The sequence below is a fragment of the Hylaeus anthracinus genome, unplaced genomic scaffold, assembly GCF_026225885.1.
Source record: "Hylaeus anthracinus isolate JK02 unplaced genomic scaffold, UHH_iyHylAnth1.0_haploid 12001, whole genome shotgun sequence".
In the NCBI taxonomy this organism is placed as follows: Eukaryota; Metazoa; Arthropoda; class Insecta; order Hymenoptera; family Colletidae; genus Hylaeus; species Hylaeus anthracinus.
This window is the reverse complement of record NW_026534348.1, coordinates 12,998,071-13,022,541: the sequence shown is the minus strand read 5'-3', so window position 1 is coordinate 13,022,541 and position 24,471 is coordinate 12,998,071. Positions and strand designations below refer to the sequence as shown.

General features: G+C 38.9%; 1 protein-coding gene across 1 annotated transcript in view; it reads right to left on the bottom strand.

Annotated features, from left to right (window-relative positions):
* The window catches only part of LOC128891468 (B-cell receptor CD22-like), a 65,729-nt gene extending 58,043 nt beyond the window's left edge, over window positions 1–7,686 (bottom strand). The window contains exon 1 of the mRNA XM_054150969.1: window positions 7,195–7,686. Coding sequence (XP_054006944.1) covers window positions 7,195–7,252 — 58 coding nt within the window. The 5' untranslated portion in view covers window positions 7,253–7,686. The remainder of the gene's footprint in view (window positions 1–7,194) is intronic.
* Window positions 7,687–24,471: the final 16,785 nt, after the last annotated feature.

Sequence of the window (24,471 nt, the reverse complement as noted above, 5' to 3'; positions counted from 1 at the left end):
CATGTTTTTCCTAATCTCAGGAACCCATGCATTGCGAGTCACGCAAAATTGAGATAACTCCTATCTCCTGTCCAGCCGCGGATAGAAAAGATGCGATACAGGAAAAACTTGAATGGTAGGTTATCTATTTTCGCGTGACATCGCTTTTTCCATAAATGCACCGCACCAGTTACAAAGAGTAATTGCACTTACGCAAAAACTGAGGTCGCGGACAGATACATCTCATTATGGCGTTCAACTTTTTCCTCCGTCATTTTTTGCTAACCGCGGCCAAACAAGAGACACGACCCGGCCCAATTGCATGACTCGACCCTGTATTAAACAATTTCTGTTCTATGTGTTAAGAACGTGCGACGAATGCATTGCGAAGCAGTGATTCTCAAACTCAGGTCTACAGGATGCTGGTTGGAACAGACGGAAAATTTCATCGTTCAAACCAGAATAAATCTCTAGAATAACAAAAAAAAAAAAAAAAATTGGGATCGAAATCCCAGGGTGAGTTACCCGAGCTTCCCCTTGCGAGTTCAGTTCGAAGAAAAACAATCTCGACACGATAACCGCTCCCAGTTGTAGTTTTCGATCTCAGGGTCTACCGCTCGGAGTGTAGCTCACAGTTTGAGAGACACTGCGTAAAAAGGATCCTCGGTTCGACGTCACCCACGACCGCTTGATCGCGTCTTGGCAGAAAGGCGGCGTTTCGAGATGTCGCCGCGCGGCGCGATAAAAGCGGTAATTGAATGTTATTACGAGGCGTCTCTCAGCCCCGACCAGACTCCATAATTCTTCGGGGGGCTTCGTAAACGGTCGGGTAAACGCGCGCCAGGCGTTGGGAAAATAAAGCCCAAGCGGCGGGGGAGAGGGGACAGTCGTTCCTCGTTTACGTTTCTCATAAGCGGTCGGCCCTGTTTCCACCGAGCTGGACCGTGAAGGGAGGACAAAAAATGAACGAATAGAGGGAAAGAAAAGCGCGGGGACGCGCCGGATTGGTGGCGAAGGGGGATGCTTTCCGATGGGGCGGCGGAGTAGAGGGTAGAGGGTGCTTCTTTAATATTTGCTCGCTGCATCCAGCAGGTTCTCCGGGGAAGATCGATGCGCGACTGTGGCCTCCTTCTCTCGCGGAGTGTTAAATTAAATTATTATGATCGTTATCGTTAAGCAGAGGAGATATCGCGCGATCGCTCCCACCGACACCTGTATACGTCGAGAGACGAACAGGAGGGGCGCGACCGAAAGGGTATGAGAACCGAGCGATGGCTGCAAATCTCTGCGGTCAGCAAAGCTAATGAAGGATCTTCGACGTACGTATGGAGAGGTTTTTTTTCCGTTTTAACTACTATTGCTTGTGTCGATTAATCGACGCATCGCTACTCTGAATGGGACGCTGGTAATTCGTTGCTCAACGCGGTTAGGAGGTCACCACGAGGGAATGGGCTCGTCTTTGGTTTTTTACACGTCGACTGTCACCCTAAATTCGCGCATGAGTCCCACCAGGCCACGGTTCTCTCGGCGACGCGCGCCTGCATAATACATACTGACTTCAATTAAGATTTCTACAAGATATTTTCGAAACGATGGTACGATTCTAAAATGGGATGAAAATGTTTCGTTTCCGAATAAATATCGAATATTCGTGAAGCGGTTGTGATCTTAATTACACCTATGTCTAATTATTATACATTTATGAATTTTATTATTTCCAATGAAATTTTATTCGATATTTCTGATTCATCTGAAAGTATGTAAACTTGAGAACGAGGTTGATGAATTTAGTAATCAAAAAGATACATTGTCCACGATTAAAAATGCGACAGACAAACCACAAGAATTAAACTGTCACATTTATCATTTGAATAATTTAGAGAAATTACTTATTTTAAGTAAATTATTAACAAAATTCTACCATCTTTACAAACAGATGTTTATTTAAAATGTACCGATACTAACTAGTTAGTTTGTTAGTTAGTTAGTAAGTTATAGTTTATTCTCTTTGCGGAGTAACCAATACTAACTAAGTTCATATATATATTCTTGTCTATAATTCTTCCCAATAGAAAATTATTTTTCAAAACACTGGAGTATTTTCCTCACTGGAGACTGGGGACTAAGGAACTGTAATTTACTAAATATTACCCAAAAGTGCCTGGAGTTGCATACAGGCGCAAAAAATGCACGGAGTGTAAAAGGTTAACGCAGTGCTTGTATGATAAATGTATTTTTTGCTCGAGAACTCTTTTTATTAATGTAAAGCCTGTTGGAAATCTCTTCCGCTTTGCTGCTAACATAATTGTGCCCTACGTATTACACTTCTGTGAACACCTTTAAGAATAGTTTTTGTCTTCAAACGTTCGAATACAAAACCACGAAAAGAAAAAAAAAGAAGAGGAATATTGCGCTACTCAAAGAACAAACATAGCGATACAAACAAATCATCTGCTTGACATTATGATCAAAGTTATTTAAAGGTCATCAATATTTCCTATAATGCCACTATGCGTATTATATTTATTATTAATATAACTCCGTGGAACATTGAATTTTTTTCCATGAACAAATTTTTATTTGAAACTTTGAGAATATATTTTTGAATCGTTTTATTAACAATTAATAGAATAAAAAAAAATTAATTTTTTCATTCATTTAAACCTATTTCCTCCCCTAATACGGACATATTACTACTATCAATCAGAACTCCGCGAGTCATTCATCTTTTCACCATGAATAAATCTTTTAATACACAGAAATGCTTGAAAAATCAATTTATAATCTACAATCTACCGAGATGTACAAATGCAAAAAGACAAGGAAACAAGATGACCAGTAGAAAGATGTAAGAGTCTGATAAACGAAAAAGGATGAAAATCGTAAATCTGAATACAACATGATTTCATCTCGCTGGCTGACAATGTGGCAACAAGTACCCAGCTATCTAATGTTTATTTAAATTCTGCCAATTCGCCACGGGGCGTACAACGATCCCCAGACTGTCAAAACGTTCCCGACGAATTCCAGAGCGGTTCGAGGCTGTCGCTAGCGCGTCAGTTCGCAGGCAGATCGCGCTACCAGATGCATAATTCTCCCGGGGCGCCATTAAATTATATTAATCCACTTCCATCAGGAAATTGGAGCTCGCAACGAGCGCGGTCGACGTTGCGTTGTTCTCGACGCGCGACCGCCTCATCGTCTCTGCCTATCGATCTAGCCGCGATATGCTCTTTTATCCTTCGATCGCATCGTCGGTATCGCGCGATTCGGCCCCTGCACCCTTCCGCTATCGGGGACGCGCATTTCCGGAAAGATTACGGACCCGACGGGGTGCCCGTGGCGGCGAAAGCAGCCGGAAAAATCGAACGGCAAGCTGGTAATTGGGTCGAACACCAGTAGAACCCTGGGGCTCGAAAGAACCTCCGTCGGCTCGCGGTGTCGCGGTGTTGTTTATCCCGCATCGCGAAATGAGTTTTGGAACGAGGAACGCGGAAACCGGAGGAATGGGGCAGAGAGTGGTTGCGGGGAACGCGTGCGAGAGGATCGTTCCAGCTAGAGGATCAGAGAACCTGTTATCTACAATGAACTTCTTGGTGCCTATAGAGATCCTCGGGATCTCCATTTTCTGATTCTAGTTTCTTCGTGGTTTACATGTCGAGCGCTACCCATGTTTCGAATACTTTCTAGGAGAAAACTATGGATAAACGATGTCAACTAGACTTACACTAACCTGCTGAATTATAACATGAATTATAACTGCTGCATTAAACAAATTAGGCAAAACGATTATTTGACAGAATCTCGTAAATCTTAGACAATCGTACCTGATAAACGCGTTACTGTACCTTTGGAATTAGAGGAAGAAGGGATGAACTAATTTATAAATATAAGTAGCTTTAATCTTATTGTAATAGTTGTCATTAGAATTTGTAGCAAAAACGTTGTTGACAATTGAGTAATAATAAAACAAAAGTTCGACATGCATGAGTCAAATTGGTATGTTTCTATTCTAGACAAACCTGTGCATAATGAGCTACAGAGTCACTGAATTTATTTACAAAAAGCTGGACACGGTGAAGGCAAGAAGACGTCATCTGTTAGAAACTAGGTATATCTCTCTCAACGGTACTCTTCCGTAATTCTATTAAATTTGTATGTCTAAGCCGAATGAAAGATTACACGCATTCACATCAGTAGAACAGATCTAAACGGATTAGTAGAATTAATGGATACACTGACAAGAATCAGTACATACTAAGTTAGGAAATAGAACGCCTGTTATTTACGAGTCATTTTGGAATATATATATATAGATACCTGTAGGAGGCTTTCCTTAATTTTCCTATGTTCATGTTGTTCATGTTTGTTCATTGTTAATTGTTGGGCATTCGAAAAAGTTCGTGGTGTTTCTCAACCATTTGCATGATTTTATCGCATCGTTCTGTGATTGGTCAACCACAGCGTGATGCATCTTTGACATCAAAACTTTGATAGAGCATTTTCTCCGTAAAAACCACAAATTTGTTCACAATCCTGCGTAGCACTCTCGCCTTGATCGAGCGACAAAACGCCGCGAACTTTTCCGAATACCCATTATATTTTAACTCTAAAACTTTATCGAAACGAGAAGTCCTTTTATCTCCAATACTTTCCAAGATAGCATTAGGAAATAAAATTTGAGAACACGATTTCAGCTCTTAACTCAACCACTAAAATTCGTAGGAAAATTCAGAAATATAAAAAACTAGAGCGAACCAAACGTATATATTACGATCTCTATTTAAGGGAGTAGTAAATTCCCAGTGTACGCATACTAATGAGATGTCCTCCATCTGGAGCCGAGGAGAAGATTCATTGTGGACATAACATGTCCACTTCAAACCATGTTGGTACAATATGTTCAATTAATGATAGTTCCTTCGCTACAAGGTAATGTGGGCAGTGTTGTCACGTGATTGATGACGAGCCTGAACATGTGACTATTTGTAAGAGCGCGTCATAAAGACAGGTGACACGAGTAACGTTTTAAACACGAAGTCCTGGTATTTCTATCAATCTATTCCGAATTATAGCAGTACAAAGTTATCGTTGTATCTCGACAATTATTCTAACAGTTCGTAATTTTTTCCACAAAATTCGCGACAACCTACTTTCCTCGATTCTCTGTTGTAATCTAATCAAGATTAGGCGTTTGGAGAAGTCTCTGATTTCAAATCTAAACACTAAATTTAAGTTTTCACTCAGATCCCAGTGGTAACAAAAGAATCGGTAGGAAGCATCGCGAGATGATGGAGATTCTAAGCTAGTAGCGTGAGTTATTCGCGATAAACGTCTTACCTCTATTTGATTTCTTTTCATATCGAGTTGACATGTTCTGGATGTCTCGAATAATAGCAGTACCTTTCTATACTAAAGGACATTTTCAAAACATTTTCTGATCCAGAATAGCGAATGCGATTTCATCGAGAGACGCCAGAGAAGTTTACGACTTCTTTACCCGACCCACATTTTATGTCGTAAAAAGGAATAAATTTCATAAATAAATTTACTTTGCTTTTGTCTACGAGGCGTTCCCCCTCAATTTTTTTTTCTGCGCAGATAAGGCATTGCGGATACCTTAAATTTTTTAGGAAGTAACATAGACGATGGTTTATGGAAGACCCGAGGAGGGCTTGGAGAAACTTGGACGAGAGGTGGCTAAATATTTTATGACCCTTTCACTGCCCGGAACATGACAAGAAATAGATTTTGTTATATATTTTCTGAACTCTTGCGTGCGACATTCTTCTGCCCTTGGAGAGTGTGAAACATGAATGTCACCAGTTTTTTTTAATAAAGATACAGAGAGTTGAAAGGGAGCCTAATAGTTTCGAGAACAATGCTCCTGTGGGACTTTTGATTCACAGACAATACTCTAGCGACTAACTGATTGTAACTTTTCCTTGCATGAGAGCAGAGATAAAAGTTGTTAACAATTCTAGAAATACTAGAATATTCTCCAATATTTAAGATAATCGAATCGAAATTAATGTAATTAATAAACTAAAAAAATTCAGAAATTGAAACTGGAAAGATTGATGGCCTGCCAACAGCTGATCGTCTCGAATATTTTATATACTAACAAAGTCGATTGTTAAAAGGAGATACGAGAGACACAATTAACTGAAAAAATGCAATAATCATATCCATGAAAGATAAAGGTACATTTAAGATAAATAAATTTACAAATACAGAACAAAATATTCAATACTCTAGCCAAACAAAATGTAGTAAAACGCAGAATTCACTAATTAATAAATTGTATACAGCACTATTTTTGTATCGTGAAAAACATCGAATCACGATGTACCAAACAAATTTTATTTAACGCCATTCTTGTATCGTAGTCGAAAATAGCTTTCTAGTTCTGGTTGTAATCAAGGGTGAAATTGAAAATAATAGTACAGGGTTGTCAACACTCCGGACTAAGAAACTAACGAAACATTGAACCACTATTTAATAATAAAACTTTTACTTTGCTCTATTTTCAGATTTTAATTAAAAATAACTTTCCAGTTCGGATTCTAATCAAGACTGAAACTACAAATACAGAACGGGGTAGTCTACATTCTGGACTAACAAAATGTATCAAAACATCACATTTTACTTGAAAAAAATTCACTTAGCTCCACTTTTCTTTCTCGATCTAAAATAGCTTTTTAGTTCAGATTTTAATAAGGGTTGAAATTTAATTTCTACATTAAAGCTGCCTCTGCCACGAGTATCTCGGGAAACGCGAGAAGGGTTGAATGGGGTGGTTCACTTAAAAATCTCCCCGCCCATTTGGAACATAAGTTTCACGCGTGAAAACTCTATCCATAACAATTTCCTCGTCGCTTCCGCGCGTACGTCGAATCATCGGTGTCGGTGTAATTCGTAAATCCTCGAGAAAGCCGCGGCAGCTCGCGTCGATAATGCGCCGAAAAAATCTCGAGGGTCGACGTTCCCCGGATTATCGAACAAACGGCGGCCCGAATACGTCCTAGCAGAATTTTTAATGCGGCCGGACGCACGCTACCCTCCCGCACCCCGACTGCCGCATAGAGTGACACAGCACGCCGTCGACGTCTGCATCGACGGGTCGACCGAATGAAAACCCTATTTCCGTTCGCGGCACGCGACGAATCGACTCGTCATACACTGTCGAGAATTTCAACACAGGCGCACACTCACCCACTACGACGAGGCAGGTCAGCAGCAGCCCGAGTCTCCAATCCATGACGATCGTCATTGGTAACCGGTCCACTGCGAATCGCTCGATGGTTCACGGTGTCACTGGCACTGATCTGTCACAAGCGCGTTTAAAATTGGTCGCACGTGAGTCAAAGTCCGCACAGTGTTAACGTTCACAACAGTGTTAAAGTGGTCGGCCGGTCTCGCGGCAGTGACGGGATGATGCAGCGCAGGTAAGAACCGTGAGAGCACCCTGTCGCGTCTGGAAGGGGAGGAGACGGCGATGGGGTACGGGACTGAAGAGGTCTGCGGGACTCCCCTTGACCTCACCCTCTCACGAGTAGTCGCACGCGTGACGATCGCGCGAGAGGCACGCGTCGCGAGGAAACAGCCGCTGCCGGCCAGGCATTTGGGCAAAACCGTGTGTACCGCGCGGCGATCGCGTGTCCAAGTGCGCCCGTCGCCAGCTAATGCCACCCTTACGCCGCGACGCCTCCCACCACACCGCCTGACTCTTGGCCCCTGCGACGCCGGCACTGGCAAAGCCACCCCCACTTCATTCCGCTGACGCGCGTCGGGAGGCACCAGCGCCCGTACGTTCGCACGACCGACGACGAAAACGGCCGAACGACTGGTGCGGGAGTTCTACCCCACGCGCTACCCTCTCCGACCACCTGGTGGTGGTAATGACGCGCGACTGGGGGTGGTTCAGGGCCGGTAGTCGACGAACCGGTCCCCCTCGAATATTCGTCCGGAAAATTGGCCGGTTTCGGAAGTTGAGAGACACTTACGGACCGCGGCCTGACGAATTGGACCTTGGCCTACCTTTGGGGTAAACGGTGCTTCCTCCATTACAGACCTCTTTGACTTTCGTACACTGAATGTTGGTAACTGAAAATATTTAAAAAATATTAGATTTTAATGGTGTAAAATACGAGGTGTGGCAATTAAATAACGAGACTGGTGTGAGAAATGTGATTTATTGCAAATAAAGTTACATTTAACTTTTATCCCCTTCAACATACTCTCCTCCCCTATCTATACGCCGCTGCATATGTGTCTTCCATTGTTCAAAACAATGCTGTAGCTCATCAGTTGTTAGCCTCTTCAACAACTCTGCCGTTTTTATTTTTACATCTTCAACAAACTGAAAATGTGTTCCCTTCAATGCACTTTTGACATTTCGGAACAGGTAGAAGTGACACGGTGCGAGATCTGGCGAATACGGAGGATGATCAAGCACAGGAATGTACTTGTCCGCTAAAAATTGCTTTACAGATAGGGCATTGTGGGCTGGTGCGTTGTCCTGGTGCAGAATCCATGAGTCGTTCTTCCACAAATCCGGTCTTTCCTTCCTTAGTCTTTCCCCTAGCTTGATTAGGACTTCTTTGTAGTATTTTTGATTTACGGTTTGACCTTTAGGCATCCAGTCAGTCAGTCTGTTGAAGATGTAAAAATAAAGACGGCAGAGTTGTTGAAGAGGCTAACAACTGATGAGCTATAGCATTGTTTTGAACAATGGAAGACACGTATGCAGCGGTGTATAGATAGAGCACGAGAGTATGTTGAAGGGGATAAAAGTTAAATGTAATTTTATTTGCAATAGATCACACTTCTCACACCAGTCTCGTTATTTAATTGCCACACCTCGTATAATACATTTTATTTCCATTTTTATCACCCTGCCCTCTTCTTTTTCTTGACAATGATATGCCAACGATGCGTGTCGAAGAGAGAAACACATTAAACGGTAGCCACTTTATATTATACATAAAGCAAAGTTCTAAATTTATTGAATCATACATGTAGGAGAGTTTGTTTCTCGAGAATGAAGACGATAAGTGGCCGCATATTCAGGGACAAGGGTGTATGTAACGATTATGCAAAATGAAAAATTCATTTTGTTTGTAACACCGTTGTTGTAATTTGATATTCATTGTAGTTTTCTGCGAAGTGCTGTTTGTGGATGCGGCTTCTGAAGCTTGTAAGTAATAAATCATTGGAACGATTGTCTTAGTCCACACAGCCAATCAGCCTACGTCGACACGCGCAGAGTGCGGAAATCACGTGGTAAGTAACGTGTAAGAAAAATAATGAACGTGAGATGTTTCATTAAGCATCCATATTTTGTGGGAAAATTAGTAATTGCTCGTCCTCTCTGAATATAAATATTTGGTGTACGGTCTTTATATCGTTTCTTCGTTTCCATTAGTGATTCACCTTACCTTGATTTTTACGGTTTTAACACGATTTTGCTTTTACATGGTTCCCAAAAGAGCAGAGTTCCAAAAATAAAAATTTATACTGTGCATGTATTTTTTCAGTTATTTTTTGGTACCAAAAGCATTCGTATTAATTAGGGTAGTAAAACTTTAGTAGCAGAAAAGTACATGTCGTTGTGCTTTTTCTAAGCAGAAATTTAAAAAATGTTTTATTTAGTAGTTAGAGATAAGTAATCATAATTACTGTAGTATTTTTGTATTAGGATTTTTAATTTATATATTCTAAAAACACAAGTGAGAAGATAAATCACATTTTTAGAAACGAAAATGATAATTATAAAATATAATTTTATATATTTTTTAATTCAGGAATGAACTGGTATTTTTTAAAATTTTCATTGGTATTTTACTGTATTTTATGTTGAAATATATGAATGAAATTAAATAACTGTCAAAATTATACACATGTTTGTTCACTTGAAAGTGACTAAAGTTACTACGACGAGTTACTAGAAGTTACTAGTTATTCGTGTCATTTGTTCTGACACTTAAATGAATCAACACCATCTTGGTACTTCACTTGAAATGTGAAATTACCAACCTCGGAAGAGTGAATGTTTCATTATCGAAAAGTTCCCTTATTCGAACAGTCATGGCTTCCCATTAATTCGGACAATGGAGGTTGCACTGTATTCTTCCCGAATCACCCTTTACACGAACCACAATCTATCGCAACAATGGCTTGGGCGACTAAGCTTCTCTCACGTAGAAATAAATAATTATCCAAATAATATGATTTTTCTGATATTCGTCCGTGAATGCATTGGTATTCGATAGTGATAGTATAGTATTTCTTTTGGAATTTTTCTGCCGCACGGTCGAAAGGGAAAGCGGTAAATAGAGGTGGGCCAGTAGTAATGATTCTGCAAGTGAACAGAGCTCTACTAATTAAGGGGTGGAACGTAATCGTTCCTCTTTTCCTAATGACTTTACCCTTTTCCTTGCAACCGGTTGTTTTCCCGACCTTTTGCTTTCGGGAAAACAAGAAGAAACTGCATCGTACGGTTTCCGAATCGCAGCAGTGTGTCGTGATTGTTGACGTTGCTACATTTTAATTTTTTTATTTTTCGTTCCAAGAACAGTACCACGGCCGGTGGTAAAAAATGTTGCAACGATTACGTCGGTCTGTATTTAAAATGTCCTGGCTCGAGGACACGGAGAGAAGAAATTTCTCCGCGAAAGGGGAAACGTTTCTTTCACCGCCCTTTTATTTATCCTCCGACAAGAGCGCAACTCTTGATGAGTTAATTGGATTCTTGTTGCGGACGAAAATTAAAACGGAGGAATTACAGAGCGGGGTTACGACCCTCGACAATCTTCTCCCCTTCCCGTTCCCCTGCTTCGCAGTGTCCTCGAACCTGACATTCCTTTTCACTCACGTTCGAAGATCATGAAACATCGAACTCATAAAAAAGCCACAAGCAACCCTTGAATTTCCATTTCCGTTGCACGCACTTGTTCGCACTGCTCTCAGAGTCCTCGAGTTTTGAATTTTCATTCACAGATATTCGAACAGAAGCGTGGAAACTATTTTTACAAGATAGTAAGATTTTTACAGTAAGAAAGAAATATTTAGTAGTACTTTCAACAATTCAGTTTTAATTTAAGCTCTCTTGAAAAAATTAGAAAACAATTGTGTAGGTGTCACATCGAGTATCGTTCCGATTAAAATTTATAGATTGTGTTCGCAGGGAATTCTGACCGTAAATCGATGTCAAAACATTCAAACAAAAAATATATCAAAAATTTTTGTACATAAAAACTTGTCAATAAAATACAATACGTTCATAAAATACGGTCCTTTGCCAATACCATTTAAAATGTATGGAATTTCTATGTTGGAAAACCAATTTAAGGTTTATTTTGTGCAAGTATTTACAACACGTGTGATTTCCGTCGATCAATGGAGAGAATTCTTCGTTCATTTATTTATAAAATTATGCATAAAAATATGCAGTTAATATAATACTTAAAATTGCAAGGGGTCAACTTTTCCTATATTGAACAATATTTTCGTCCCTGACATGCAAAATTTTCAATTTCGCCTGCAAGCTTTTGTATACTTACATCGTTGTCATATTTTATTACGAAATAGACTCCTCTTTTTGTATTTTAAAGAATGCCTGTTGGTACTCCAAAGATAAGGAGCATTTTATTCATACGATGAATATCGATACATATTTTGTGTAACAAATTATTTTCAACAATTTTCGAGGAGAGCAGTTACTCAAATAACTTTTCATTCATTTAACACGAAACATAAATTGATCGTAGAATTAAGTTTGTAACGTTCATTGAAGTATTAAAAAATGAAATATTATTTATCTTTTGTTCGTTATTTAAAATTGTTTGACAGAAGTAAAAAAATACATTCTGCCACGGAGTTAGAAGAGCACTTTAAATTGACTGGAAAATAGCCAATTTCCAAATTTCCAGAATAGAATTTTGAAGCTTGAAACTTCAGCTTTCCAGTTCGCTCGAGTGATTTTTGCAATAATGACTTCCCAAGCGGTGGCACCAATTCGAAATCGATCGTTTGCTATTTCTTGGACCTCCTCAACTTTGATTGCACGAAGTTCAATAAACTTTGCGGTGAAACAAGGGAATTTATATGAACGCGTAATTTGTAGAGAAAGTGTGAGACTGCTGTGAAGAATGCGTGGAATGCGTGAAAAGTATAGAATAAATGGATTAGGATGTATATGGTATGCATGAAATGTGTAGAATTTATGGAATTAGTGGTGGAAGTATATAATTACCTGAGGATATGTTGATAATGAAGAACTATGCAGTGTGAAGTGTGCATGGAAACTTGACTTTGTACCAAAGAGAGTCAAACTGAAAGATTATTTTGAATTCTTATATCTCCACAAAAAGAATCGTAGAATTGTTACAACAAAATAAAATGGAAACGGAGACTCTAAAGTTTAATGTCCATTGATAAATGTTGCGATAAAGATTCATTCAGTCGCTTTAGTGGTTTCGAAGTTTAAGTATTTCCACTTCTATAACCACGGCTAAAAGAAGCAATCATCTTGGAAAATCTCTTCATAGAATTTTACGATTATCTTTCGCGATGTTACAGAACTTCGAAATCTGCCATTTTCCAGACGATTTCAAATGGTATTTTGATTTTGTCGCGAAGTGTACTATTCTTACCGATATAAATTATTTCATCGACTGGGAAGCCTTTTCTTCTTTCGAAATCGTCTCAGACGAATCGATTTGCAAGTAGCAGAGTTGAGCGCTATTCGAATAATTTCACATGATCCGAGCATGTTTGCTTTATTTTTTCACAGTGTTCAGGCTATGCGGACTTATTTCACTTCGAATTGAGGAAAAACCTTTGAAAAATGAAACATTGACAGATGGTACATTTTAGATAAGGAAAGCAGTATACACTATTGCATATGTATATCATTAACTATAGCTTTACAGACGCTAAGTATGAAATAAAATTAACCTATACTTTTTAGAAATAAAACAAGTTCTTTTCTTTACTTAAAAGTCATAATAGCAGAGACTCCGAGTTTGCTCAAATTTCGATATTTGAAACCGCATGTCAAATTTTCGTTATCTTGAAATATTCGAAAATTGGATGCGCAAGTCGATTTGGAAATAAATTTTTAAACTAAGGAGAAATTCTTTTCCACAAATTAGCCAAGAAGAAGGGTGCAAAGACCGTGAGAAAGTCACTCTAAACAGTCTCCAGGTCGCTTTCAATCGGAAGGGGGCTCAATGGACGGTATCGAGAAAGGAAGGACGAGCAGATAAACATGTAAACAAATGGAATAACGTTAAACCGTAGAACCACAGTAGCAAGCTACCGCAGTTATCGTCGCGTGTACATGCAATTATGACCGCACGGGGGGTTGCACTAGTCGTACCGTTTCGCGATTGCACTATCAGCTCGCATTTGGTTGCGTACACGCAAAGATGTCATCGAGTAATTTACAAACAAAAAAAGGAGAAAGCTTGTAATAGTACCATCTTATTCGAAGAGAACCAGAAACACAAAGGTGCAGTTTTAATGGCTTTTGCACATCTTCAATTTTAAGAATTTCTAAAAATTCTTCCAATATCAACTATATATTACTGCACAAAATTACATAGTTACAAAGTTATGATTTTTATTTTCACATTTTACAAACAAAATAGCTTCGAGTGCAAAGAGTTAAAATGTCTATATTGTTGCTACACGATTTCGTCCTGTGTTTCTTACATACATGAATATATTTTTACGAACAGAAATGTTTATATTAGATATTTAGGTAGGTATAAAAACAACAAACGCTTAATGTTCCTCTATAATTCTACGTGCATACGGCAAATATTTACATGCGGAGGGACACATGCCGCACTTGCCAAGAAAAGAGGATTTTCCCCGCTGCGGGATTTAGTTTTCCTAATTGGATATTATAAAGGGAAGAATATTAACCTAGAAATGAAATCGTCATTCGTAGAAAACGTAAATAGAGAGAAATGAATGCAAATGAAAAGATTGGGGACGAATTGTTCAATAAACTTAACGTTTCTTAGAAATCGTCGATTTTTAAAAATTGTACGTTCTTTGTCGTTACGTTGTATTATTATTCTTTTCCCATTATTTGGCAATATCAATATAGATTTTATTTATATATTACAACGTTTCGATGTATGAAGGAGCGTGAAGAATATTTTCCAGGCAAAACTGTAGTAAGACAACATTGTTGGTTTCAATTAAAAAATGTCAATCAATTCTTTTTTAATGGTTTTTATTTCATGTGTTATGAACACAAAATTATGTTCGTAAAGCTGAAGAAAAAATTGAAGCGATCAAAATTTGAGAAATCGATGATGTTGCTTCTCAGAAATTAATCGGGGGATATCTGTTTATACAGGGTGTCCCAAAAGTCGGGGAGGAGCCGGAAAGGGGGGTTAGCTGAGACGATTCTGAACAACAATTTCCTTTGCAAAAATGTTGGATGGGGCTTCGTTAAGGAGATATTAAGAGAAAACCCCGACCAATCAGAGCGCGCGTAGACCGTTCTACGCTATGCGCTGGCGGCCGCGCTTGTACGCGAACAAGTGACTCGACGTGCATCGAAGGACATTGACGCTGCCGCCTAGCGCGTAGCCTTCGCTACCACGGCCGCTCAAACGTCTACGCGCGCTCTGATTGGTCGGGGTTTTCGCTTAATATCTCTTTAACGAAGCCCCATCCGACATTTTTGCAAAGGAAATTGTTGTTCAGAATCGTCTCAGCTACCCCCCCATTTCCGGCTCCTCCCCGACTTTTGGGACATCCTGTATAAGTTTTCGTTGGCTACAAAAACTATATTAAGATGTACTACTGTAGATAAAACTAAAGTGCCAACGGAAGCATTTGTTTAATTTCTTTGTTTTTCTGAGAGCTCGTGGACCTCATCAACATATTCTCAAAGACTTCTGCAATCCACATTATTATCAATTATTATCAATACTGCAATCCGCAGTATGAGAATCGATGACCTAGTCTTATGTCGCATAACTCCCTACAAAAACGAAATATTGCCTAATTGATACTTGCGGATAACGAATAACGTAATAATGATATACAGTGGCGTCTCGTTTGCATTTAAAACGGATCATCTACGTTAACAACCCTTGGTTCTTTGAATTGCTTGCGAGATTAAACTTCGAACAGAACCGAATAGAATCCAGAGACGTTGGAGTAGGTCATTAAATAGGCACTCGAAATAATTGAATTAAAAATAAAAAGAGCAAGGAACAAGTACTTGTAAATCTCGTTTGATAAAAGTGAAGATAAAACAGGGGTTGCTTAACAGAGGTTCTATGTATGTATGTACATACTCTCATTCACTTAAATCCCACGTAAAAAATATATCACATACTATGAATTGTTTTTTGCTCTTGGAATCACATGCAGGATATGTGGTTCTTCATCTATTCTTAAAGTACTCTTAAAACTTTAAACGTGTATATCACGAAATATCACGAACCGATTGGGTTCAAATTTTAAATGCATGTACGACAGATGTCTCTTTGCCGTTTCTGCCAGATCTAGGTCGATATTTAAACATTCTCTATTTATATATATGATTATTCTCGAGTATGTGAAAAATGGGGTTAACTAATATTACCAGATATGTCGAAAAGCTTGTCTGTTTCTATATCAAGCATTATAAATAGATAAAGAATGACAGTTAAAAAGGTTCAAGCATTTTTATAAGGAAATGTCAATGGCCCAAAAGAAGAAAAGCGAACTTTTATAGATGTATTCGTTGCTGGCATTCTTTTTGGTACACAATGAACGCAAAAACTTATTAAATTACACGGACGGTTATCTCTCCAATCAAGAATAAAGAAATATTGAAATACAGAAAATAATGGAATCGCAAATAAAGAGTTCGAGATTTTGCCATTTTTCCGTTAACTCTACGAAAACTTAATAAATAGAGAGTACTTAAATATCGACCTATATCTGGCAAAGACGAAATACAAACATGTACATGTGTCTAAAATTTGAACCCAATCGGTTCGTGATATTTCGTGATATGCACGTTTAAAGTTTTAAGAGCACTCTAAGAATAGATGAGCTATAACTGTTTTTCCGTTCGCACATCGCTTCCTCCGAAGTGATTTAACTTAAAAATCTTCCAAATTTGTATGTAATAAAAATTGTATTAATATAATGTATAATATATATTAATATACATATACATTAATATGGTAATTACTCCTGCAACTAAGAAAAATATGAAATCAAGTTGCACATTAAAAGATTGGACCTCATGTGCCATTTAAGTGTAGCAAAATAAAATTCGACACTTTCATTAATTATTAAAAAAAAGAAAAAACACGTACCCTGCCTAAGACATTTCTATTCCGGTCACTATTATTATTTTTACTGCTTTAACCGAAATAGAAAACAGCCAGTATAGAAAATGCGACTAACGGTGGCTCTATTTCGCTATCTAACAATAAGTATAAACAGTTCCACCAAAAATTATTCGAAAAGCTACATTGTCCGATAGCCGCAACAGCCTCGAAATATATATTTTTTTCTTTTTTTTTTTTCGAGAACAGAATCCTTTCACAGAATTTCGCCAAAAATTCACAGAGGATACCAAAGCCTCGAAAACAATCGGAAAGCAGAAGGTGGGGAAAAAAAAGAGTCCCTCTAAATTTCGTTCGGAGCATTTTGCCCGGGACCGATGGAAACGAAGGGAGAAAAAATATAAAATAAAAATAACAGGTGGGGTCGCACGACACCTGAGCCCTCAGCGCGCGCGAACGCCCCCGCCGTCCCTCTGAAAAATCGTGTGTTCCTGGCGCGGCGTATCGCGGAGAGGCGCGATTCAAAGGGGTCGAAAATTGATTAAAGCCGAGCCAGGAATCGAGGAGGGTGCGATTTTTCAGCGGGTCGCCGAGACGCGGAACAATGTGTCGCTATTTCGGCTGAAAAGCGACGAAGGAATTGACGCGATAAATCTCAGCCGGATGTTCGCAGGGGTGGTCGGAGCGTGCCAGGATCCGACGGCTGCCCGCACGAAAGGACATGCGCCTGCGCCAGGACACGGCCTGCATTCCTACGTTCCACGCAAAAACCGTACTCCTGCCTTCCATTAGAGATACGCCGCCAACAATATTTAATACCTCAAGGGGGTACACGCAGTTATTATAGGTAAAATTCAAAACATATTTTTTTTCACAATTTTACCCATTTACTGGCAATTACGAGATCAATTATCGTAGCCTCAGTGTATCCAATGATCTAAATTAAACATATTTATATAAAAATATATATTTCAACCTACTTTGTTAAATGTCCCGTGGGTGTTACGCGAGAACAGCTTTATTTCATTTCTTACAAATCTAATTTTATGTATGTATATAACTTTCTAGCATGCCAACCTCGATATATCACTTCTGTTTATAAATGATACATTCTTATGTTTTTACGTTTTTCATTAATTAAAATTGAAAGCCATTATTTTTAAAACGCAATAATGGAAGATAACAGCTCTTATCGATCCACCTATTGTTCCATTTAGCGTGCTGAACAATCAGTTGCTCATTTATGAGTTGCTGAATGGATACTATTTTATATTTAGATAAGTATTTCTTTGCAGTTGACAAAAGTGATCGTTCTTAAATGTCTGGACCTTACAGTACAAATGGATTTCCTTTGTAAGTCTGCTTTTTTGTTTGTTCATAAACTTCTTTTAAATTTTCTTAAACTAAATGTTTTTCGAATGCAATACGTTTTCCATTTCCCAAAGCGGAAATTCAATCTTCTTTACTCGGCACTATTGTACATACTCATATTGTACTATCCTCGACAGACAGTGTCTATGAAGGATAGGACGTCGTCGCATGCAACACTATCGAATGTCGTTGATCCCATTAATCTTCCGTTTAAAAATAGTTGTAGCTCCTGTAATAGCGAAACCTATGAAACCCAAAACTGAAGTGCACTAGATATTGTGAGCACGTTGATGCTACTGATAAAACAGTCTTCACTGTCCAGTCGTCTACTTGACTCTCGTTGAAAAGTAGGTTCTAAATAAAACAGATGAACTCGGTGCATTTTCAAGCACAAACCAACAATTTTAAATAAAAAGAATAAATTTAGAGCACTGAATAATGTTAATGAAAAATTTCGTATACGTTATGGAATATAACATTAGCTACAGAAGTTAATACCTGTTTAATTGCTAGACTTTATAACTATTTTTAAGAATAATACGATGTTTCTAGAGGTGTATCAGTGTTATCTTGATCTTCACACGCAACTCTTATTCGGATTTTGGATCGAGTAATCTTAAACAATCAAACCAAACAACCTCATCAATATTTTTGGCTGCCAAATCTACAATATTACGAATACCGATGCAAATTAAATTTTACCGAGAAAAATTAGCACTTTCGATAAGTAAATAGAAGTAAATAAAATGCATATCGACTTTTTGATTATGTAATCCTTCGCAAAGTGTAATGAATTTTGAAAACAATAAGACGAACTTAAGGAGGAATTGCTTTTATCCCTTGAATGACAATCGCGTAAAATTTCAAGTAAATATTCATGAAATTGCCAAAGTTAGCTTCCTTCTAGACATGCACTTGAAACTTTAATCACGTTTTTCCCGGAACCGTATTTTTAAACCAGTTGCTATTTCTAGAAAAATAGAACCCTTCGATTTCTTTGTTCCGTAATGCGATAACAATATATAGAGGGTGTTCGAGAATTACTTTAAGAACCGGAAATGATGAGGGGTAGCTGAGGCTATTCTGAATTTTCTAAAAATGTTTGAACCACAATTTCCTTTGCATAAATGCCACATTTCTAATAATTGTGATAATAAAATACCCTGAAAATTTTCAAATTAAAAGATTGCATACTGTTTCCAATAAAAAATACAGAAACAGACGGTAGAGAATCCGCAGGGGATGGGTTGAAAATTAAGCCAGTCGCCTGGAAAAAGTGATTCCCTTCTCGAACCCCTCCTTATTTTTACATAGATCGCGACATATATTAATTTAAACAGAACATCCAACGTCCAATACAAGAGTGATCGATGTAACCCTACTGGATAGACCGACCATACGTGGAATGTGTTGTATTAAAATTCCCGAAGAAGCTCGCTCGCGAAGCTCTCCACGCAGTAGTTTCAGCCGCACATGGCCCGGCATCGGAACGACCAGAAATGTTAATTACTCGCGGGAGTTGGCTCTCGCGGTGGGCCAGCAGAAAGCAGGTAATTGCGAAATACAAACGTTTATCCCGTAGCGGTGAACGTGAAAGGGGGCAACGGCAGCGCGCCGCGTGGCGATTCTTTCGAGGTAATTACATTTTCTTCTTTTTTAATTCAACCGCACGCTCCCCCATTGTGTTCTCACGTGCATGCGGGTATAAATAAGATAACTGCATACAATGCACTTTACGCGTCGGTTATTCTTCCGTTGGGAACATTAAACGGCCATTGCTGTTTCTCTATCGGGAAGCTACTCCGGCTAATTTCGCTCCCGGAAAAATATGTTTGTTCCTCTCCTGCCCGGAAGAGGATCATTCTACGCTTTTGCTAACCGATTGGACGTAATGTATCAATTTCACGCAGAAGCCTCTTCTTAAATGATTTCTTAGAGCTTGGAAAGTAAACCAGTACCTCAGAGTTAGGCACATTTGAAAAATGAATGAAAAATTAATGAGTAAGTCTGTTGGATAGTGTATATGTCGCAGAGAAATGATAAATATAGAGATTTGATCAAATCCCTAAGGTAGATGATAAATTCACGGGAGATGTGAAAATAACAACTCTGTGAGGTCATTTCCCTAAAGAAAGGAAGTGATTTGATGAAATCCTTTAATTGTTTTAGTGAAAAGATGAAATAATATGATTGAAATATTATGACTGGCTTAATTTTCAACCCATCCCCTGCGGTAACCCTTTAACCGTTTTCAAACGTTGCTCCTCTATTGACTCTGTATCTGTATCGCTACTCCCTGGTGTTTGACCCCTTTCGGTCGCCTCTTACGACAAGCAAGTGATAACTATGGGTGTGTTCCCAACTCCCACCCACAGAGGGTGACCTCGGCAAAACGGAATTTCGAACAACTTGTCCATCCAATTAATCAGAATTAACGAGGTTTCTGTGTACTTCCGAAGTAGAGACTCCAAAATATTGTCTCCTCCGTGAAGGGATTCGAAGCGATTCACTTCCACGATCCTTGGATCTGAAAATGAACACAAAACACTCCGGATGAGATCGAAAGGGGACACGCCAATTCAAATATCACATCCATTCAATTGGATTTGATTAACGAGGCTCCGGTAGGCTCGGGTAGTCTTTAATGGAACAGCAAAGCATTCATCTTTATTTCACCACCCCCTCCTCCATCCTGAAACGTTTTACTTGTGCGTCCAGTATGAAGGATGCAAAATTAAAAAAATACGGACGTCTCATTAATTCGAGTGCTTTGTCCGTCTACAATAAATGAAACTCATTGTCAATTACATTAGCTCTGGCATCCCTCGTTTTTTCTTATCGTCGCATCAAGCTGTCCGAGTACTGTCCACTTGACACTTGACAAGCGGTGCATGTCTCATTTAAAAATGGACAGCACGTAATACGTGGCCATCAGATCTCTGTAAGGCTAAAATACTTGTTATCGGTTTCTATAAATGTATGGAACGAATTGATGATGATTATGCAACAAAAAAATTTGCGTTCGAAGGTGTATGATAGATTCTTCAGAAACAAGTTGTCTAGGTGTTATTCACTGGTTCTAAATATAGACTTAGTCTAGAGCGTCAATTTTCTGATTTTCTTTTGGATTCTTTTATTGTAACTTCATAAAGAATTTTTGGTTAGGGTTTCCGTAGATATTCATGCACGGTTTAAGAATATACACAATTTATTCCCAATGAAAATAATCATAATTAAAGATAAAACGAGTGATTTTGAACAGGCGCCTTTTAGGAAAGGGATATATTTATATGTTTAAAGTCGATAAATAAATTCATATATTTTTATGTCATATTTATTTCATCTCTTTCCTTCAGTTCAACTATTATTTGTCCTATCCTATAATTCCTTACACAGAATATTTCGTTAAATACGTCATCCTTCGCATTTCAATCAAGTACTATGCAATTTAGCTCGGTATTTGTAAGATTCATATTTGCGATGGATGCACTGGGCTCGCGACCTTTATTCTTGTGTTCATTTTTCAATAAATACGATACAAACTCTAACCCATGAAAACATGTTGCGATTTCATCACAACTCCAATTTTTTTCCATTGAAAAGATTAATGTTTGGAAAAAACCGATTCAACGCAATTCTTCCCCGTGGTGTTCGATGTAAGAGGGGCTTATAAACTTCTCCGTGGGAGATCGAAATCGCGATTCGGCTGGTAGCTCGGTAGGGACGAAGAAATAACGGGGTTTGAATCGTAAGGAGTAATATACGATAAATCTCGTGCGATATTCCAACGGAGACGTGCAAGACGCGGTTTTATCCAGGGGAGAAATGAGGGACGCACGCGCAAGGACGAGCCCTTCTACACGCGTACCCCCTGTGTTCATCCCCTTCCGCGGAGCACCCCCGCGCGAAGAGGGGCGGACGGTGAATTTTTCCCGGCCCCGAGGCGAAAATAGAATAAAAAGCGGAATCTGTCCGTCTCCGCGAACAAAACTGCCGAGCATTAATCCTTTTATCGCGAGGCATAAATGTTTTTAATGGTGACAAACGTTTACGGAGGGACGTTTGTACTTTTAATAAAGCGATAGTTTTTCCGGGAAGGAGAAGAATGCGACTCTTTTCCAACTTATAGAACTGCTAACAGGGTACGCATACGCAGTACATGCATGTATTATTAAATAGTTAAAAGGAGTAGTAAATTTATAAAGTGTAAAAGACTATTTTTAAATCAAATTATACCAGTCGAACTTCATGCTTCAAATAAAAATATATAAATTACATCAAGCATGTATAAGCCTAGCTATCACAAAATTACTGTAACAAACAATCGGATTAAATAAGAATTGAAAACTATTCCTCGAAACGAGGAAGATGCAATTATTTGTGACATTATAAACATATACTACGTTCCATATAGTCCAAGAAACGTTTTAATTTCAATATGCACACAAATTGTTTTGCTCTAATTACCTTTTTTTTTTTATTTTCAAGAGTAAACTTAGGTACGCTCATATTACTCAGAGTTCCCTTATGCGCCTTAGCGATATCAGTTACTAAACAGCCAGCGTACCAGTACGCTCAGGGACTTGGTAGTCACATCGATAGGAGCGTGTTTGTACGCTTATGGTCGTCAAGGGGTTAAGGGTGCACCGAGCGTGCGACTTTATGCCTGTGTAAGCAAAATGGAATGATAGTTCCATTCAAAGACCTACATTTCCGTAAACTCTTTGAATTTTCATTTTCAATTTTAAACATATACTTGTAACACTCTACAATTTAATATAATAGATTGATTGATTAACAAGCATGAATTTTTGGCTTTTTTTTTTGTCTTCCCTTATCTTTTCTGGAAATGGAAATAACTTGTTCCTGTCGAAATTCAAATGATTACAGGATTCTATGGATCAAGTTAACGAAACCTTTATATAGGCTGAAAAAAAACAGCAAAATGTTGAAAGTTATGGTTGTATTAGAAGTTGAGATGGATCAAATGTATAGCACAGACATTCAAGATTTACATTTATTTAAAAAAAAATATATATATATATGTTTTTTTGTATATATATACATACATGTCGAATTGAGTAACCTCCTCCTTTTTGAAGTCGGTTAACAATAATGCTATTCGTCGTAGTATATTACGAATTTTCATAAAGTTTTGATAAAAAGCTTTAAAGCTGCCAGTACATTAAATACAGCATTGTATCCGAAATGCTTAATTTTCATTATTTATTTTAGTTTTGTCTAACATTTTGGTCTTTTGCATTGTGCACCAATAGTTAAAGAGTTCACTGTCAGTCAGCAATGACCGCTGCGACAGTAGACGCGCCACATATCCAAACAGATTTGTTTAGACATTTTTGTCACCACGATTCGTCCAGCTATAATTCATCCCTGACCTATAGGAGTGGCCATACGCGCGGGACACCATTGCCAAAGCCCGAAGCTCCGCACGATTCGAGCGAAAAGTTAGCGAGGACAAAAAGAAGCGGCCTCTGCGCCGTGGCGGACTTAATGAGAAATAATTGAGTTAAGGCGAGTTATTTTAAGCGGAAAAGTTGGCGCCGAAAAACGGAGCCCAGCAAACCGACGGAGGCGGTACCCTCGGGTTTAACTCGGGGAAAAAAGCTCGCCGCGAATGGCGTTAATCGATCGATCGAACGGACGAACGGTCGGACACTCGGTTGGCCGCGATCAAACTCCACGAAATTAACGGGAAGTTCGTGCGCGCTTGTGCGAGTGCGCGTGTAGTCCGCGACCTCGTGTTTCCCTAATGGACGGTTAACTTCCCCGGAACGGTTAATTGAGTTACGGCCGGCGTAAAGGGACAGGGAATTCGCCGCGGTTCCTACGGAGAACGCGTCCTTAGAAATTTTAATCGAACCGTGGAAATCGGTTTTCTGGGACACTCGGCGATCGACGTAGACGTTTACGAGTTTAACCCTTTCGACCTCGTGTACATTCTAATCTACACTAATCTAATTATTATCTAAATTTGATTTCACCTTCTAACAGAAAAATTGTTTCTTGGTCCTTTATACGCTCGTAATTTAACTAATACATAAACTAAACGATAAACGACTAAATCTGCAAGTCCCCTAGCAATCTTCTTGACAAATCCACAAATCCTATAAAATCTTCTTGGTGAACATTACATGAGTTTTTATTGTGTTTCCCATCGAGGATGTTTTATAGTAAAACCTTTTGTACATTGGTGAAAATAAGAGAATTGATTTATTTATTATATATACTAATACTAATCTATACTAATATTATAAAGTGGAAAGATTGTTTGTCTGTAGCGAGTAATCTCTGAAACTCCTGAACCAATTTTTAAAATTTTGTAAGGAAAGAAAAGCTACAATATCCCGGTCTAAATTCGATGAAGTCGATGATATCCCTTACATTTTGCTGCCGGGCAGGTTTTCGCAATGATCACAATTTGCAAAAATCTATGAATTTTTGTATTGTTTAATACCATTGTTGCTGCAGAATTGTTTCGACGTTTCTTTCCCTTTCCACGATAGAAATTCCGGAGAACCGACGCCAGCCGAACTAGAACACCCCCTTAATTAACCCTTGCCCCTGGCCAAGATTTCTCGGGGTCGAGGGTCGCGGATGATGACAAACGACGAAGATACTTTTCGCGAAACGATCGGGGGAGGCCAGCTGGTGGAACGTGTCGTGCATCGATAGCGTAACGATCGCGTACTCATTATCCTGGCGGGCCAGCGGGGGCCGTGTGTTGAGCATTCCAGCCACCAACAGAACTCCATATTTATGCCGGCGGCAAGCCATATGCGTTTAA